General features: G+C 41.9%; 1 protein-coding gene across 1 annotated transcript in view; it reads right to left on the reverse strand.

The window, feature by feature from the left end:
• The window catches only part of UNC5C (unc-5 netrin receptor C), a 349,058-nt gene that overhangs the window by 18,701 nt on the left and 309,565 nt on the right, over window positions 1-20,792 (reverse strand). The window contains exons 12-13 of the mRNA XM_045820399.1: window positions 12,894-13,062; window positions 9,666-9,899 (exon numbers count right to left, since the gene is read on the reverse strand). Coding sequence (XP_045676355.1) covers window positions 9,666-9,899; window positions 12,894-13,062 — 403 coding nt within the window. The remainder of the gene's footprint in view (window positions 1-9,665; window positions 9,900-12,893; window positions 13,063-20,792) is intronic.

Below are 20,792 nucleotides of genomic sequence, written 5' to 3' on the forward strand. Positions count from 1 at the left end.
TTGATGCCTCTACCTGCTGCTCTGATTGGCTCGCTCTGCTTCTATAGAAGGAGTCACTTTCTGAGTTTGTCAGTTCCACTTCCACCCTTCTAACTTAACCTTGAAAAGACTCTCTCAGGGGTCAGTTATCAATAGAGGTGTCGCTAGCCAATCACTTCACAGGAACACACTAGAGAATCCCAGTCATAATGTGTAATGTCATCAGGAGCAGTCCCCTGGGTGTCAGAGCCCGGTTCCTGCGGGGGTCAGAGCAGTCCTGCGAGGTGGCTGCTTCCCCAGTGCATGGCTGCCCATCACAGGCCCTGTTGGAGGGCTGTATTGATTCAGGGAACCTGTGAGGCATTGCTCCAGAGGCAGGGACAAGGGATTCCACAGTAGAAACAAGCGGCTTTCACAATAACCAATTAAACGAAGACATTACCCATGCCAAGCCATTAGCCTGGCCCACTTAAGAGCCACAATAAATCCAAGCTGTTTTAAAGGCTTGGACGTACAAAGGGAGCCCCTCTGGCCTGCACCCAGCCCTGTCTTCCAGGCTTGGAGATGAGAGGCTCATTAAGGGCTGCTGGAGCAAGGCGAGTGGGAGGAGCCCTACAACTCCCACACTCTGGTTTTCCCAAGCCCAGAATGTTGCTCTCTGCATCACTGCTAGGGTCAGATGGCACCTGCCTTCACTGCCACTCTTGTTCTTCCTCCTCCTCCAGCTCCTTCCCAGCCTGGGCCAATTTCCCCTAAAGTGTCAGTCTCATGAGGAGTGCACACGAGAGCCCCAGGCGACAGAGCTGCGTACACTGGGAATCAGGAAGCCTGTATTTCAGAGCTCGACCAGGCTCTGCCTGAGTGCCAAGCAGTGACTTGGTGCCAGAAACTGCATGAGGTCCTGGGGCCCAGGCCCTGATCTACACGCTGTTCTCAGACTGGTCCCCTGTCACCCTCATCGGGCTCAAGAACTTGACTCCTCTCTCGCACCGCTGCTCTGACTGTGCTTCCTTCCTCGTCTTCAGAGGCACTTTCCTTAGCTCCCCGTTTCTCAAGAGTTGATCATTCTACCTGTCTAGCCTTTAGCTTCCTTCTCTGTCTCTGTCTGGTTTTCCCTCCCACACCTCTGCTATCACTGCTTTCCTTTTCTTATTAGAAATCTTACTGTCTAGAGAGAGGAAGATGCCAATGCTTACCTTAAATCTCACATAACTCATTAAAATCTCATCTGGAAGAGAAGGTTGGAGGAGGTTAAATCAAGGCTTTGTTTCATTTGCCTTGCCTTTTTCTTGGTAGTGTCTGGGTGTGACTTGCTGCACACTCTCTATTCCTGAAGGAAACACGGAGCCCCAAATCAGCTGTGTGTAGTGCTGCTGAGGGGCCTGGGGACAGACACTGCCAGGACCCGAGTGGGTGGAGGCAGCTGCTGTGAGGAGAGCACTCACAGTATGCCTCAGAGGTGAGAGCACAAAGGGCAGTGAATGAAGCAATGGCCAGTCTTGCACTCCAAGGGGCTTGTTTTGGTCTGGTCTGACTATACCCCACACTGGAGAGACACCCAGCATCCACGCTTTGTCCAGGGCTCTGAAGCAAGCATGAAAGGCCGAGCTGTGCGGTTTGAGACCTGTGTCCACCCTCCCCATGCTTCTGCACGCTTTTGCCATATGGACACAGGGCTCTGGAAGCACAGAGGAAAAACTGGCAAACGTTCAGCACGCCACACGTGTTAAACCTCAAAAGACCAACCTTCAAGGACTGTGCTGAGTGGTGTTTTAAAAAATTCACATCTCCCATCAGATTTTATGGAACCTGCTTAGCTCCTATTCATTCTTTCATCCTGTGCTGGAACCTGCCCTTGTCATTCAGGGATGAGAAATTTCTGTCTTTGCTACTGAGACTGTCGCCACTGTTGCTGTCACAGCTGTGGGCCTGTACTCCTCCAAAACAGAGGCCAGAGAGAATGCCATCCTTCTCTCCTGCTCCCTGCCAGCTTTTCAGTGACTGCTCTCAGCTGCCCTTGAGCCAACCCCTCCTCCCGCCTCAGGCCTCAGGCTGCTGAGCTGGCTGTGGAGAACATGTGACTGTCTGCCAGCCTGGCCTCTGCCACCTGGTTCTGGTCATCGCTGCTGGCATCAGGCCTGGCTGCACCCCTCTCTCTTCCCGTGTTCATGCTGGGGAGCTCTGTTCTCCCCCTGAGTTTGTCTGCCATACTTCATCCCTAACAATAACAAGGCCAGCTCCGGTGACCGTGTGCGAACAGCTTCCATCAACTGACTCAGTGTCTCAGGCTCTGCCTGCTGCTCCCGCAGCTGCTGCCGCCACGGGTACTTGGTTTGAGCTGCTGCTTCCAGCCTGCCTGGTCACTGTGGTTTGGGACACGTGTGAAGCAACATGCCAAAGGGTGGTGCTCAGGGAAGTGGCCGTATCACTGGCCCACCTCTGCTCAAACTTCTAAGGAAAAGATGATCTCTCATATCTATGGATTAGGAACAAGACTTTTTAGGTTGCTCTAGAATTTCTGAAGTCGTCTGGTATTATCTTTAACTCTTAACATGTTATTTTTTAACTTTTGTATTAGTTTTCTATTTCTGCAGTAAGAAATTACCATACACTTAGTAACGTGAAACAACACACACTTATAACCTGACTATGTGGCAGGTGGGCGGAGTCTGACACGGGTTCCACTGCACTAAAGTCAAGGTGTGGGTGGGGCTGCCTTCCCTTCCCCAGGTAAGGTGACACATTTATAGGCCCTGAGCCTTACATGTAGATATCTTTGGAGAGTGACATTTCTGCCCACCACAGCTCCTTTTTTAAAAATCCTCATTTGAGGATATTTTTTAATGGCTTTTAGAGTGAGAGGAAAAGAGAAAAGAAGGGAGAGAGAGAAAATATCGAGAATTGGTTGCCTCCTGTACATGCCTGGATTGGGGATTGCACGCACACAGACCAGGAATCAAATCTGCATCCTGGGAATCAAACCTGCAAACCTTTGGTATGGGGCAATGCTCCAACCAACTGAGCCACAGTGGCCGGGGCTCCACCACAACTTCTATTTTCTCTTCCTTCTTTTTTCTCTCTCTTAAAAATTTTTTTTCAACATGGCAGGTCATTTCTAAAATATATGATGAGGCCACAGTCAGGGCCAAGGTCTCCTGAGAAGGTGATAAACGTAGAGTACATTTAGAGGCACCGAAAAGATCCCTGCCCCTGAAAGGCTGACCTGCTAGCCTGCCACCGACCCAGAAACTCACCTCCCATTAGAGTTAAGTTTGAGTTAATATTTTCATTGAACCATTATCTTCAAAATGCCAGTATAATCCAAATGTCCACCTAAGGATAATTAACATTATCAAGTGCCTATTCTGTGCCAGCAAATTTAATAGCTTTGATCTCCTGAATCTTCTCAGGGTCCCTGATGCAGACCGACTGGCTGTTCAAAGTGGTCAAGTTCCGTGACCAGGGCTGCAGAGCTGATGAGTGGCGAGACCAGCAGAGTCAGCCAGCCCGACACAAGCTCCCCTCTCCTGCCGCATCCTTTCATTCACTCAGCAGGAAAAGCGTGCTTTAATTTTAACACATTTTTTGTTGGTATTATCTAATACATGTGTTCTACATATGGGCCTATTAATTTAATTCTGAATACCAGGATCCTGAAAGTCTATAGAGCTAATTTTGAGGTTGTTTGAGGAAACTGAAAGAAAAGATATGGTTAATGGGGTCAAGTCAGTAGAGGGCCAGTGTCAGCAGGAGGAGAAGAGGCAGGCCTCAGGTGTTCCAGGTTCAGTAGGGTTGCACATTCCCACAGAGAGGGCATCAGAAGGACACTTGTGGGGAAGGACCAGGAGGAAGGATGACAATAAAACCTTTGATGGGCTTCTGTGAGTGTCTACGTACAAATGCAGCTCACAATATGAGTAAGTACCACACAATTCTTAACTAGATTTCCTACTTTCTCTAATTTTCAGTATTTTTTATTTTTTTCCATTTTTTTAAAAAATAAAATGTGATAATGCACAGTTACTGTTCCACAACTATAGCCTGGGTCAGGGTATGTGGTAAATGACGACACGAAGAAAGCCAGGGTAGGCTGATACGCATTTCTTGGTTTCTTTGTCACATGCATTTGTCTGAAATTCAATGAATACTACAGACTGCCTAGACTATATGCAAATAACTCCTCTTTTAGGGTCTGAATCTCAGAGTTTGGAATAAATCCCTTTGTTAAGAAAGAAAAATCTTATAAATTGTATCGTTAGGATAGTGGGGCAGAAATTACTTATTTTTCCATAGATGTGTATTTCTCCTGGAGTGTTTTTAAACTTACCAAAATATAATCTTGTACTCTCTTAATTCTGGTCTATTTTCATTAGGATTTAAGTCTTTGAGAACACCAAAATTATTAACTGATTCACCTGAACAGGAGGGAAAGATACCACCCAATACAATCTTTGCAATATTGGAGACCTTTCTTTTTGAGCATGGAATTGGTTCTAAACTGCACTCACAACTCTTAATACCTTCATCTCTTTGCATGAACTCAGTTTGCATGTGGCTCCCACCATTCTTTGAGCAGAAACACAAAAATCTCACTTGGAAGGTGTAAGAGAATTCGTTTGTCTTGCAGCAGCCTTGACTTTCATGTCAGCGGTCACTGACAGCACCTGATTCCACATCAATGCTTCTAAATGGCTAAACCGAAGCTTTTAAATCTCCGGCAATCATTTTTGCCCCCAGGATTAACTAAACTCGGAGAAATGGTTATGAAAGTTGCTGAACTTAAGGTTATGGATGGAAAGATAAAAGAATGCAGCAGGGTTGTTTGAAACTAACATGGTGGCCTCATTCCCCCCACCATGGACAGTATAAGCAATAGCACATATGATAATAGGAGGGAGTTAGCATTCTCGCTGTGTTCAGCTCCAGACGTTGTCTTTGTCTAATAGCCCTCCAGACTGTGGGGTCCTTAGCCCTGAGAATGAGTACTCCACTGGCCTTCCCTCTCTACCCTAGTCCAACAGTCTAGGAAGGTTTCTGCCATTCAGAAAGAATTCCCAGTCCGCAGCATTAACTGAAGGAAAATATCGAGTCTGGGGAGACCTGCTTTGAGGAGATGGAGGTGATAGAAGGATCTGATTAAAACCCAAACGAGAAGTGGGGCCCTTCTTCATCAGAGCCCAGCCTCGGTTAGAAGAGGCTGAAGTAAAAGGTTTCAAGGTTAAGGACAGCAGCTGAGCGAGCGTCCCTTGGGTGGTTCAATGGAAGTTGGGTCATTGCTGAACACAAGGGGCTGCAATGTAGCCAGGGACTTCAGGAGAGGGGGAGAGACTTGGCAGAAGTGCTCTGTGACAGTTGACGAGTCAAGGAGAGGTCAATGAAAGGACTGTGGAGAAGCAGGGGAAGCAAAGCTTGGGGCAGGTATCTTGAGATTATAATAGACTCAATTAGCAATTTATGATTATTTTAGAACAACTCAACAGCCTGGAGGAAGAAGTCGAGGGCTTCTTTGGTCAGAGTCTTCTTTAGCTATGGAAATTAGGAAAATCTGCAACAGTTCCAGATGGCAAGACATTTTGGAGTGCGAGTGAGTTCCCTATAGATATGGGTATGAGCAGGTGAGGGTTTGTGGATCAGGAGACCACAAAAGGTTGAGGGATTTCTTCCTTAAGAACTAAGGGTGCCTTGCATGCACCGTGTCTGAGAGATGGAAGGTCACATGGTTGTGGTCAGAAAAGGAGAGGTTTACAGGTGGAGATCTTGGCAGGTGGAGATCGTGGTGCAGTAGCACATGAAGGATAAATGCAAGGCAGGGGTGTCCAACCCGTGGCCCTTGGGCCGCGTGCAGCCTGGAGTGGCTGTGAATGCAGCCCAGCATAAAATTGTAAATTTACTTAAAACATTATGAGATTATTTTGTGATTACGTGGTGCTATGTTTTTAATGTGTGTCCCTAGACAATTCTTCTTCCAGTGTGACCTAGAGATGCCAAAAGGTTGGACACCTGTGCAGAGCAGGCCCGCACTGGTAGGGTGTAGGATGATCTGAAGTCTACTATAATAAATTTAGGCAAAGAAACTGTGATTAAGAGGCAACTTTGAATATGAGAGGACGCTGGGAATAAAATGAGTGTAAAGAAAGACCGTGAGGCAGGTACTGCTAGCGTAGGGATATCTAGGGTGGGTAAAAGTAGGTATATAGTTGTAAGTATGTAAAACACAGAGTTTACTCCTTTATTATTTATTAGTTATTGTATTACTTTCCATATAAACAACTGTGTAGCTACTTTTGCCCCACACTATATAGAGCATTCTGCTCTATACTAAGGCACTGAATAGAGTAATGAATAGCAGAATAAATAACAACAGAACAGAGAACCAGCTCATAAAGTACAGCGATGCCCCAGAGGTACCCACAGGCTATGAGAAGTGTTGGCACTTTTGCCTCTTGGCTTTGTGGTCAGTTCAGTGGGTGTAATCCTCTGTAGGGTTGTGAGGTATGGCATGTTACTTGGAAGATCCATTCGCAGTTAATGTGAACAGGTAAAGGAATGGGGAAGACAATGATTTGAGGATGTAGGAAAGTTTATCCTTAATAGAATAAAGTTTCAAAAAGATCTGTGATAGTGTTTTGGATAATAGTGCCTAACCTTTGCTTCACTATGACATTACCAAGTATGTGCTAAAGACAAATAAACAAACAAAAACCAATACCCAGACCAATTAGATGAGAACTTTTGGGTTGAGATCTCAGGGCTAATTTTTTAAAACTCTTTATTAAAAACTCCCCACCTGATTCCTGTGTGTGTGGGACAAAGAACTACTGATTTTGGAAGAGCATGAGTGAGGAGAAGGGTGAAGGTGAAGAAGGAGGAGGTATTTGGAAGGGGTGATGCAAAAGACAGTATTTATGGATGACAAATGGGAGAAAAGTAGGAATATGGGAGAGAGGCTGGTAGGACACATTAGCAGGCAAGGTACCCAAAAAGTGTGACTGAGGTAATGAAGGGCCTTTTTCTGAGTTTATCTGCCCCAAGTTTCCAATCCTAGAGTCTGAGGTCTGAGGCAGTGCTGGCTAGGCTGAACTAATTGTCTCTGTTAGTAAGTTGGATAGACAGCTCACCTGGTAACTAGGATTTTGGCATTTCTCATTATTAAAAGGCCATGAGGTACAAGAAAGCTTATCCATTATTCATGGTTGTTTTAGGCTAAGTGCTGGATCCCCAGATGCTGAGACTTTATAAATGTCTACTTGGAAAGCACTGACCGCAATACAAACTGCGCTTGGGTTGTTTTCGCTGCTTAAACCTGTTTGTCAGTCTTTCTTGGTGTTGACCACTAATTAAAGTAATCAAATTACTTTATAAAATATTACCTTTGTTTGCATGGATTTGTGTGTGTCTTTGGAGAAGAAAGGTTAAGGGTGCCTGAGTGTAAGGACTATGTGTATGCATATAAAATACATATATCAAACATTTCAAATATGATGTAGGTCTTTTACAATATGCTTTTTTGCAATGATTTGTCTTGGAATTGTTAAAAAGATTTGCCTTAATCAGACCCCATGGCTCCTCCACAAAGTCTAAGAAGAATGTAAGCCTAGGATGATTTCTATCCTGACAGTACCTCAGAAGTACCACATTTGCAAGGAATATAAAAGAAATAACTGTAGGCTTTATGCTTGAGCTGTGTGTTCACATCATTTATTCAACATCAGAAACTCCTACAGGCTCCACCATCAAGCACACATCCAGTGACTGAGCCTGTCTCCTTCCCTTCACGGACCCGACCTGCCACACTGAGTTTTCATGACCCAGAAATACTCTCTGGGGAGAAACCCTAGAAAGAAATACCCTGATTTTCAGAAAAATTGTTTCCTTAGGCTTCCTTGACACATGTTTCTTCCACTTCTCTTCTTCCTTCTCTGGGTGCTCATCCTTCAGAAGCTCCTTTGCTGGCTGCCTTCCATCTTCCCTTACAATAGCTGGGCTCCCCTCGGCCCCTGTGTTCTAGGGAGTGGCTCTTTGAGAAACCTCCTTCAGGGCTGGAGAGTCCAGACTGCAGCCAGATACCTGGGCATGAAGCTTGTGCTCTCCACTCAATAGCTGTGTGACCTACAGCAACTTGCTTAACCTTTCTGTGCCTGGGATTACACTTCTGTAAAATGGGGATAATTATCTTAGGGAGCTGTTAGGAAGATTACACAAGTTAATGAAAAATATTTAGAATCATACCTGGTACATAGGAAGTTCTCAGTAATGCTTATTATTTTTATTATTATTTTCTCCCTCTAGGCCCCCTTGATATTCTCTCTGGTCACCATAAATGACAACTATCAACATACAATTGGTTTTTCAGTCTCTGTCTCAGGATCCACTCTCTGTTTAGAGAACCATGCCATATTTCTATCCCTTGGGCATCTTTGTCCTGATGCATAATTCATATCTCTAACTCAATACTCCCAAAGCAAAGGCACCAGATCCACACCCAAAAGCTACCTGCATTTACTACTCTTACTTGAGGCGGACTTGATCTCTTGCCCACACATTCAGTGTCGGTCACCACGCCCTTCAAGAGATACTTACACAGAACCTTTCCCACCTGGTCTCTTCTCATGCCTCTGTCATCACCCCAGGCCTGCACTGTTTTTCTTCTTAACTTGCTTCAATTTTTCCATTGACACAGACTAACGTTTTTAACATGTATTTCCTATCACATCTTTCTTCTATTTAAATCTCTCCAGTGACTCTCTGTTGACTCAAGAAACTGAATCTCAACTCCTCTATCTGGCCATCAAGTTCATCCTAAAGGAACTCCCACCTTTCATTCTAATATGCCTGTAGGGAATCTGTATTTAGTGTTCCCTCCGTGTTTATTCATGCTGTTCCCTTCACCTAAAAATCTTGTATTTTTTTTCCATTATGACTGGTCAAACTATATTTCCTACTAAGGCCAATATCAAATATTAGCTGCTTCTCAGATTTCCTCAAAACAATATCATGCTTTCTTCTCTCGAACTTCCATAGAACTTTGCATACAACTGCAGCATTAATCACACTCTGACTTGTCTCCTAGTCCTTGGTGTGCTTCTTTTATTCCTCCTTCTAGATTGTGACTTCTTCAAAGGCACTTACTATATCCTTTAAAGCTTCAAATGGGATAAATGAATGGCAATAATAGCACCAGGTATTAAGCTCATTTATTCTGCAAAGCAGCAGCCTGTTGTCAAATGCTAACCCTCTTCCTTGCTGTCCTCATAAAAAGAATGGGAAAGCACATAAATGCAGTAGCACACAGGAGGAATATACAGTGTGAGCAATTACGCCAATTCCTTTTATAAGAACACAGCTGAGATAAACATGGAAGCAGATTATTTACCATCCATGCGTCTTGTTGCCAAATTCTCCCTTCTAAATTTTTCATTAAAGGAAATCAAGGAAGATAAACAAAAGGAGCCCTTGGGAGGGATCAGCATAATGGAAACAGCTCGTCTATCAGCATGGACTCAGAGAAATGTCTAATTTTTTTTTAAATTGCAACTTTTGGGGCCGAGCACTTGTGTTCATGCACTGGGGCACGCACACACACACACACACACACACACACACACTTTCTCTAGGTGTGCACAGCCACACCAAACCTTGGCTTTGATGTGAAGGAGAAAAGGGCAAGTCTGGCAGGAGCCACCTACCTTCAGGGCATCTTGGGTGTCATCCAGGCAATAAACTCGGACACTGTACTCCAGGGAGGAGCAGCAGAGTGGCCCGAAGATGGCCAGCTTCAGGCGCTTCGCAGCACCTTTGGTGGTGGACTGGCCCACGAGGGCGTAGGTGCTGAGGTTCTCTGTGAGGAGGTGGCAGGCCTCCGCATCCAGCTGAATGTAGCAGGGTGTAGTGAAGTTTTCCTCTCCCACCACCACCACATCCTGTGGGACAAGTGGGAAGGGGCATGGCTGAGACCCTGAGAGCCTGCTGGCAGCCCTGATGGTGACCAACCATCGTGGGTGGAGCAAGACTTCTGAATTTGGTGATTAATTGTCCTGCTCTTTTTTTCTTACTCAGGCTTTATTATACGTTGTTTTCCATCATTAGTCATTAACTCCCTTACTTCTCTTGCCTTTATACTGCTTATATTCTTTACTTAAATGCCATTTATTTAACATGTTTTGATCTTTTGAGAATCTACATTACTAAAATCTACATAAAATTCTAAAACAAATTCATGAATTATCCTTTTAGCTTCACTGCAGATGTGTTTATTATATTTATGATAATTTGATGTTTTAATCTCTAAATTTCTCACTGAAACCAAAAGTACTATTTTATTTCAATGTCATTATAGCATGGTAGGGTTTTATTTTTTCCAAAAAAATATAGGGGTTTGAAAAGAATTAGAAAAATTAAGGAATTACGTGATACCATTCTACTACATTCTTCCAAACTCACTCGCCCATTACTTCCCAAAGTGATACACTACTTTCTTCAATAATTTGGGCTGCTGGACTCTACAGAAAGCTAACTCCATGCCTTTAAGACCATTTTGTCTGTTATTTTTCATGCAAGGTTTTCAACAGTCAATCTATCTTTTTCGATTTTGAAAATATTTAGCAAGAAATAAAACTAGGTGGAAGTGATGAATTTTGTGAAAATAGTTATTAACTCAACCAAGTTTTGATTTATCCAAATGATGCAGGCCACGGGAAAAAATCATGTGAAAGACCTAGCATAAAATCCATAAACCAAGGGTCACAATTCCACATGCTCTCCAGGGCATCCAGGTAGCAGGAATGTGTGAAGCAGGAAGGGCAGACTCAATAAGGAATGGCGGAGGCTGTGGGAAAGCAGAGCACAGGCCTGTCTAAAGAACTTATTTAGTCTCCTTTTGGCTTCAGTCCATTGCAGCTTTGCAGAAATGCAGGCCCATAGAACACATGACCTGGAATTTTTCAAGAAAAGCTGGGACTTCAGATTTTTTATGTGAACCTTCCTACTTAATGAATTCAAATTAAAAAAAAATTTGATGTGGGAGAAATAAAATACATGTGCGGGTATGACTCACCCTCTGCATCAGCTACTTCATGTCCACAGAGGCAGGGACTATATCTGCTTTGCCTTCCCCTGCATGTCAGTGGGCCTGTCTCATGGTGGGCAAATGGTTATGTGTACAAAAAATGAATGAATGTGTCATTATAAATTGAGTCCCCATGGCTGGACAAAGATATGAAGGAAGTAGGCTCCTCAGGTGGCTGTTTATTCGTTAGGCCTGGCAACACTGTCTGAGCTCTAACGAGTGCGGCATTTTCATGGCATCCATGAATCGTTCCTTTAACTGAACCTGTGCCCAGGAAAGAGAGGTAGAAGCTCAGCACCTGCAGGTTTATGTCAGCCCCCAAAGGACACCTGGAAAGATGCTGCTTTCTGCAGCAGGGCAAGGACATGCCCTGAGCCTCAACTAATAATGGCATGTGACAGAAAGCCAGAAAGCCTCCTAGAAGATTGGTCAAGAATAAAGATGCCCCATGTCCCTGTCATAAGTAGGAGCACTTTCGTATGGATTGTCCTTTCTCTCTCTGTTCTTCTCATCTTTTTCTTTTATTTATTATTATTATTATTGTTATTATTATTACTCAGATTATTATTATTCAAATTATCCAGACAAAGACAGGGTATTAGGGTATTAGGCAGAGAATTGTGCAAACAATTTGGGGTTACTTGAGACTGAGACTTTGGAATATTTTGGGGGTAAATCATTTACAGTTTAATGGAACTGAAGCAAGATTTAGTTAAGTCTGGTCTTAACATGAAGTTCATCCCTAGACTTCAGTCTTGGACCTGAGGTCCTCCGGCCAGGAGCAATGCCCTCCGGTGGCTAAAGGAGAGCATGTCCACAGAAGGCAGCTTCAGGTAACGCCCACAACGCCCGGCTGCTGTTCTAGCTCTAATCTGACTTTTCCCTAAATTATTAGGATCATGAATATTTATGTACATTTTTCAAAAATTTCTCTCTTAAAAGAGAAATATGATATGTAATCACAAAATAGATAACATATAGATTGGATACTTGTCTTTGTAATGATCATACAAAAATACAGGGACAGCTTTTAAAATTATTTGCTATTTTTTTATTAACATATTCCTGAAATATGCTTTCCTGAGAATAATCTAAAATGTAATTTTTCCTTGGCTCTTTTCCATTTAAACAATAGATACTGTTTATTCAAGGGATAATAATGAAAATATACAAAGTTTTTAAAAGGTGTTAGATATAAAATCTTCATGCTAAACATAACAAATCTTATCACACCTAACTAACTGTAGGACAGGTGCTAATTGAAGGATTCTGATGCCAAGAACAGGATTGCTAAAGGTGCCATTGCTAAGAAGTCCTGAGGACAACAGCCACAGATACTCGAGATGTTGGAGGTATTCTTCATTCTGGTGAGGTTTGGAAGACTGTTGCTATTTCCCCAGGTCAGGTTCAGAGGGACTAGACCCCCAGGACTTGTTTGCAATTAAGTGCCTAACGTTTTCTGACCCAGATTCATGCTTTTCTAGTTGCAAATTTAAAATATATGTATTTCTCTTCCCAAGATATAGTGTGTATATTCCAAAATGGACTCACGTAAGACTCCTAAGTGCATGTTCCCTGGGAACTTGACCATGCTTGATCATGATTTTCTGTGTCTACTAGTAAATGGATAAAGTATTCAGTAAACAGTCTGTCACTCTGTCTTTCCCCCTTCTGGCCCCTCTCTCTCTCTCTCCCCTCTTTTTGTTCCACCTGCACACTTTCTCATTTTGAGTATAAGATAAAATTCCATCCATATTTTGCTTTAAGAAATAAAAGCCTTCCCATGGTTGCTCCTGCTTATCTGCACGGATTACTCCTGCATTCCATATTTATCGCAAGAGAAGCTCACCTCCCACTGGCCCTGTGCTGCCTGGTTCTTGAGCTGTATCTTCCAGTCCTCGGTATTGGGATCTGCGCAGTGATGCATAGTGAGGATGATGGGGCGGGTCAGCAGGGCTCCGGGAGGTCCACAGCTCACCACAGGGGTCAAGAGCATCTGAGTGTCTTCCATGGGTGGCCTAGGACAGCAGAGAACAGCATCAGTGACATTTCCATAGTATTTGTATGTATGTACTCTTTGAAATTTTACATCTAAAACTTGAACAAATAGTTTCTTTTTGGACTTTTTTATTTTGCGGGGGGGGGGGGTGGTGGTGGTTAAGGCAGAGCCACATTAGAAGATATACTCTTTGTTCTAAGACCTGGACCTTTCACAACTGGAGGTCTCCATGATAATGTGGGTCTGCCAGACCCTCTTGGATCCCCTTCCCTCAGGTACAGGTCCCCCTTCGGTGACTTCCCCTGACTTCATGTACAATTTCAGGATGGAATGAATGAGAAGAAGCACAGCTCCTCTAATGAAGTTATATAACCATGTGTTCTGATAACACTTGCCATTGGTCTCACAGGGGTTTAAGTACTTTTGTGTTTCTGGGACCTAACTTGAAAAATACTTCAATAAAATCACTTCAGAATAGGGGTACCCTAGAGATAAATTTCTTCCAAATGACTTTCAGGAATAATTCAGACTAGTATAGCAAACTCATTCTTTCAAAAGTGACCAGACAGAATACAGAATTGTATTTCTGTAGCAACTTAAAACGGAATCTCTGTCTTTGTATACTTTATCCTATGAGTGCCTGGATGGAAAGAACCTTAAAGATCCAAAATCTTTATTTCACATTTTTAATAAATTGCCTTAAATATTTTCCCTAACAAGGCTGTAATCAACAAACAAATGGATGAATGAGCCCACATTATCAGATGGTCTGTGAGGAAGTCAGTGCTCACAAGGTGTGGAGCAGGTTGCCCGACGTCTCACAGCGCTAGTGTTGAGACCATAGCCAATGCCTGCTCAGTGACAGGTCTCAACACTGCACTGTCAGATAATGGGTAAGCAATCATTGGCTCAGAATTTTTGAGAAGGAAGAACCCTTGTGGCCAATCAGTACCACCTTCTGTCCAAAACAGGAGCTTCTCTGCAGTATGCTGATATGTGGTATGTGCTTTTGACACATCCAAAATTGTAGTCTCCTACTACCAAGGATCACCTCATCTATTACCAACTCACATTTACAACACTTCTTCCTTAGAATGAACATGATCTTCCTCCCAGACCCTTCTCTTCACATGTCCATGACCTGCCTCTTCTCCACTTAGGTATGAAAACCTTTAAAATATTTAAGGATTGTTATTACATCTCTAAAAAGTCTTCTGTATTTGAGACCAAACATCCTCTCAATTCCTCAATTTTTTTTAACTTTAGCTAGAAAAATCATGATTTTCAGAACTTCCCTATATTTCTATCTTCACTTTTATATAGATGTCTGTCAGTGTTTCAATGTCTTCACTAAAGTGGGACATCTTGAAATAAATGTAATGTTCAAGTACACAGTTAGGGAGACTAGTGTTTTTTTTTTTTTATGAGTCATTACTCACAAAGTTGTTGCCTTAGATTATTCTCAATCAAGTAATTATGAATATTAACTAGCAAGCTTGAGTTAAATGAGAAGTTGGAGATAATATGGTTAAGCAACTCCTTTATAAAACGAGGCAATAAAGTCCCAGGAAAGCTGAGCAATCTGTTAAACTAACCACTCTATGCATTTCTAATCTGGAAGGCTCTTTGGCTAAATCTCCATAGTTATGTGATCTCAATGATGATGGCTTTTGAACCTATGTACAGTAATTTATATTTAGCTATTAATTTCACCTTAATGGTGTCAGAGAAAATTTCAGGACATCTATTTCTTAATGCTGTATCTTTACTCCAAATATTGGCTGTCTCACCCAGTCTTTCGTCCTCCATAAATCTAGTATGCCTGCCGTTTATGTCCTCATTCCACTCACTGATAAGATTGTAAGGCAAGGATAGGGCAAAGACAGAGACCTTTTCAAGGACACCACTTGAAACATCTCTTCAGCCTGACGTCAATACTTTTGAGTTATTTAGTTCAGTCAAATATAAATCCATTAAAATGTACATTGTCTATGTCACATCTTTCCATTTCATTCCCATGGATATTGCAAGGGACGTACCAAATTTCTTTATAATAGCAATGGCCACTGGAAATGGATTTTTCTCTAGTCTTTACCTATGGTTTATATATTAAATACTACATAATCTAGAAGTTAGCTTATATCTGTTGCCTCATTTAACACTCAGTGAGTGAAAGCAGTTGTTACTGTTTTGTTTGTTTTCAATGCTGTTGGAAACTGTTCTCCGTGGAGTTCCATGTTTTAGTGTGTTCCCGACTATGTTTTCAAGGCAATCGCATAGCACAAGCCTTGGAAGACAAAGACAGTGCTTATCCCTGGGGCAAACGGCAGACTGTCTACCTCCCATTATGAAAGGCTCAGGTGCCCTTAGCCCAGGGGACCTTTCCTGAAATACAGCCACTGAGTGTGTAGATGTTAGACTCTCTTGGCATCACTCTCTCAGAACCAGGGCTCAGGGAACTAGCACAAAAGTGATAATACTCTGGACAGTGCTATCGATCTGAGTAATAAACTGTGCTTTGTCTCTGACCAGGATTCTCGTGCCACCTATCAGTTTTCACAAAACTGGCGGCCAATTTGATAGCTCATGAGTAACATTAAATCTCAGAGATCCTCTAGTTCTTGACAATTATTATTATCAGTTCTGAGGACTCAATTAAAATTTAGCGTATTCTTTCCTTAATAAAATTTGGTTATCACTGCTTCTTCTCTCATTCTAAAATTTTACTAGAATCTCACCAACTTATGGGTTTGTTTTTTCTTCTACTTAGAAAATCAGAACAATTTTTGACAACTTTTAGTCTTTTAATATTTCCATCTCACTGGATAACAACATAGCCTTATTAAATCTGAAATGATCAAAGTAGTTGGAATTGTACTTGTATTTGGAGTATTAAAGTGGCTGGCAGCTTGAGAACTCATTTTTACCCCCTTTGCCCTCACATTCATTTCCTCTTAACCCAGTTTTTCCTCCTTCCTTCCAGTCTGAAATTCATTCTCTTAAATCACAAGTAAAGTTTTACTTTCATTATGTTATAGTTAGTATTATTCTATGTGCCCTGAGTTTTTTCAATTCTGCTTTTCCTACCCGAGATGGGGGGGATCAATGATTGCATTTTCCTGGGCACCGTGCTTACTTATCTTTTAGTTACAAGTATACCTTAAGCATTAAACCTTTTAAAAAATAAATTTTATGTCATTTAACTTCTGATTGAATTTATTGGGGTGACATTGATTAATAAAATTATATAGGTTGCAGGTGTACATTTCCATAATACATCAACTTTATATTGTACTGTGTGTTTACCCCCCAAAGTCAAGTCTCCTTCTATCACCATTCATTCCCCTTATACCCTCTCCTACCTCCTCCCACCCCTCCTTTCCTCTGGTAATCACCATGCTGTTGCCTGTGTCTATGGAGCATTAGACTTTTAAGGAAGGAAACTAAAGTGGAAACCATTTCAAGTGGTCCTTGCAATACAGTTGGGGATTGGAAACATCTGTCTCTCAGTCTGCTGTTAGCAGCCGGTGGTGCTGGAGGCAGAAGGAGGAGGGGTTCTTTTCATCACTGAGTTGGAACAGAAGGAAGGAGGCTCCCTGCTGGGCCAGGGAGCTGTCAGACCTGCGCTCTCCAAGCACACCCCTGGCATGCAATATTGATGGGTGCCATTCCTGGAGGAGGGATAGGAAGAGAAGGAAGGGGCAGTAGGTGTCAAAAGAATTTATTAACCCAGTGAGGTGCAAAAATGTAATGAATAGGGAAGTAGTGGAGTGAAATTCATAACAGGGAATGAAAAACAAAGAAGAATAATGATAAAAATCTTTTTTTGTATGGTTTCAAAATGAAAGAAGTGTTGAAATTAGAAGTATTTCCAAACGGTTATGGAAGGAGTGACTTAGGGATGGTTAAGATGTTCCAAAGGTCAGAGTGTTTAAACTTGCGTTTTCTTTATTTATATAAAGAGATGGTATTAAACTCCATTAAATAAAAATAGTAGAAAATAAATATAAATAAGTCTGATTCATGTGTTTGCAGACAAGGGTTTGACTCCTTTACACTATGTGTTATCCAAGCTACTTAAGCAAACATTGTGTAAATATTAATTGCAGATGATATGGAAATGAATGCAAAGCAAAAAATTAGCTGCAAAAGCAGCAATTAAGTAGAAATTCAGTAATGAACACCGATTAATATTTTAAAACCTTTTCTAAGTCCAACAGCAATAATATGATGGTAAATGCCGGATGGGCTCTGAGGCCTATAGAACAAGCTCTCAGAAGGGAGTTTTCATTTCCTGTCCGATTTTCTCATCTTTTCCTTGCTGTTACCAACAAGGAGAACTTCTCCTACACAGAAGTACGTAATTTACAAAACTTTCACAAAAGCAATTGCATTTGCTGCTCACAGCACACCTGTAAGGTAGTTAGGATAAATATTTATGTTGCCACTTTTCCAGAAGAGGAAACTACAACTTGGAGATATTAACACACTTGCCTAAGGCCGCCCAGCTAGTCAGAGGCCAAGCTAGAATTCAAACATAGTCATTTGGTTTCTTTCACATAATGGTATATTTTGTGTTGCTTCTTTGGGTTTAGGGCCTTGAGAAATTTTTTGCCTCTTTGCTTATTGAAAAGAGGCTGTGTCCATTTACCTCTGTGTGGAGCTGAGATGCCTTCTATTAACACTCGTGTCTTTGGTCCCTCGGAAAGTCATCCCACCCTAGGCTCAGCTGCCTTTTAAAGCACAGAGTTTCACATATAACTGGCAACTTGAATTATTCCTTGAACTCTAGGTATCTGACAAGGAATATCTTACTCAGTTGCTATCAAAAGCTCAATTGAGGGGGAAGAAAAAGGAAGCTGTTCTCGAGGTGTGCCACCATTTCCCTGGACAGGCCAAAATCAATCCCCAGATTAAGAGAATGGTAAAAGTATTGTGCCCTGGATTGAGCTACTGAATCCTTGTGCAATTATTTACTTAATTTATATCTGGGCCTTATACCATCTACTTACATTGAGGGACACTAACAGAGGCAGACCTATGAAACACATTGCTGTTTTCAATTTAAGGATGTTGTTTGTTGTATTAACAAAATGTCTTCTTTGTGAATAACCACAGAGAAATCACTGAGCTTCTTCCAGGAATATTTTTTCTCATAGACACATGGATCTTATAATTAATAACCTCCAAAATAGTAAATTCATGACCTATTATCAGAAATATGCTGGGAATTACACCAGGTATTTTATATCCTAACTGTTTGCTCGACTTTATCTTACCTTTTCTAATCTTATTTTTCTCATTTTTTAAATCTACCTATTTAAATTTATTCTCCCATTGAAAAGACTGTGTTTTCACAAATCACCTTGAATCATTTCTTTAAGTATGATTTCAATAAATAAACATTGCAGAGAACGGTAACAGAAGAAGGTTCAAATATACCTGGACTCATCCTCCTTCCCCCTAGTCCTCCTTTAGTCTCTTTATAGCTGTTCCTTCAAAGGAGAAATTGAGGGCACTGATTAAAAGGAGAATACCCTGTGTTTCACCGGGTATGCAATGCCAACTACTGTTTACAAAGTTCCAAGCAACATGTTCAAATAAATGAAAACTGCCTACTATATAATTACCTACATAAAGGATTTCGGGTCCACTATCCTAAAACACTACTATTTATATATTCTGTAAATATATATGATAGTTTTAATTGTCTTACTACTAACTCATGCTAGAATTTCATCCTAAAAAAACCCCAAAGACCATAAATACCCTGCAGTTGACAAATCTAATAATTTTTAAGTCATTATTCTTTTCCTACATTTTAATTTTAATAATACCTCTGTCAACTACCTTGTCCATTTTGAAACTCCCTTTACCTTTGATTTTTTCCCTATGGCACTCAGAAACATTCATTCTTACATTGAAAACGTTTATTTGAGAAGCCACTATGTGCTAAGCACCATACAGGATAAACACTCTTATCCTTTCATGTTCTCTTTTGTTTTGCTCATCACAACCAAACCATACACAGGACTATATCCCAAGGTTTGTTCCCTAATTCTCTTTCTGCTTCTGTGCCTTTTCTCTGGGAGGATCCGCTCACTGGTGTCTTCCCACCTGCATCTTTGGCACGAATCCTGTACGCCCACTTGCACATGCTGTGCCCACCTAACTCAGAATGTCCTTGCCCTTCTGGGACCAGTTGCTGTTTCTGACCACTTTCATTCTCCCGGTGTCCAAAGCTTGATACCTAAGTATATATTCTGTGTGGTTTTGCATCACTTCTAACCAGCTGTGCAATACTTTTTCTTCTGAAATGCAGTTCACTTTTCATCCATCAGACTCCAGCCTGGCTCTGTCCTCACTCTCCTCACATCTAAATTACTGCCACAGCCTGACTAGGCCCTCCACCTCTGGGGCAGTCTTTCTGTTCCCACCACCAGTTCACCCCACCCACCATCACCAGAGCAATCCTTAAAAAGCACTGTTATTCCTGTACCACTTGGCTGCTGAAAGACTTTCCACCCCCCATAGTTTATAAAAAAAGTTCTATTTACCTTCATATTTAGAATGTCTAAATTGATTTTTCGATCTTTTGAGAAAACGGCTAGGCAAGTGCAGAGTAAGTATAGAAAAAGGGAAAATTAATGTTTATATCTTCAATTCAAATTGTTTTTCAATAAGAAATGACAATGGGTAAAATTTCAGTCTGAGCCAGGCTCATTTTTTAAAAAATGCTACTGGAAATAAGGCAAAAAGACCCATGTGAGTGTCATTAATCGTGGAAATTGTGTCCACAGGGGCACAAAAAAGGCTTTGCAGCCTTTCCAGAGGTCTGTGCAGTGGGGGAGGTAGAAATCACAGGCACAGCCTTACAGCTCTGCTCCTGTTTGGTCAGAGGCAAGCTTGTGCCATCCCTGCAGCTCATTTCAGCTGCTCATCTGCCATTCAGTGCTTTCTCTCAGAGCATACTCGGTAATGACAAGGCCCCTCTTGTCACATTCACTATGCCACATGTAATTAAGTTCACGCCTCCCTTTAGAAGGTTCACATCAGCAGATGACCAGCTGGATCCCATCCAGCTGGAAAACCACCCAGTTCTGGATACAATAAAGGGAATCAGAGAGAAGGTGAATGGAGGAAAATAATCAGAATTTTCCCATAATGCCTTGAAGAGACATCCATATCTCCTGATGTCCTCACAGTGTCTTCTCTGCAAGAAGTAATCTCTCATATCACTTGTGGAGAGAAGGGTCTTAGTGAGCAACAGGAAGACACTGTGCCCCAGAATGCACGAATGAGAAGGCTGAGGCTTGGCTTGTGCATGGGTGGGACAGAGGACGAACAGCACGTGAGATGGAGCAGAAGAGCTTTGCAGTGAGATCACCCGTGTGTGAATTGTGCTTTTGCTCTTCCTTTCACTGTGAAGTAGTGGCTATGCAACTTCTTTTCCCTGAACTTAGTTTTTTCATCTTTAAAGTGGAGTTCATCATAACGTGCAGAGTAGTAGGGAAGGATAAATGAAATTCAAAGTATGCTGAAATAATGGTAGCTGTACTTTGTATTATAACTATATCCAGAATACATCTTTGTCATTGTGATTTTACAAGAGAAAACCCATCTGGTTCGCAGCAGAAAATTAACGAAGAGAGGAACTTTCTCATTTATTTGAGACAGTTATCTTTTTGTGTTTGTTCCTTGTTTCATGGGCTGTTGTGCCTATGTTCTTTTGAGATCTTGAGGTTTCTC

This window comes from Phyllostomus hastatus, unplaced genomic scaffold (assembly GCF_019186645.2).
Source record: "Phyllostomus hastatus isolate PE091 unplaced genomic scaffold, TTU_PhHast_1.1 phas_scaffold_39, whole genome shotgun sequence".
NCBI lineage: Eukaryota > Metazoa > Chordata > Mammalia > Chiroptera > Phyllostomidae > Phyllostomus > Phyllostomus hastatus.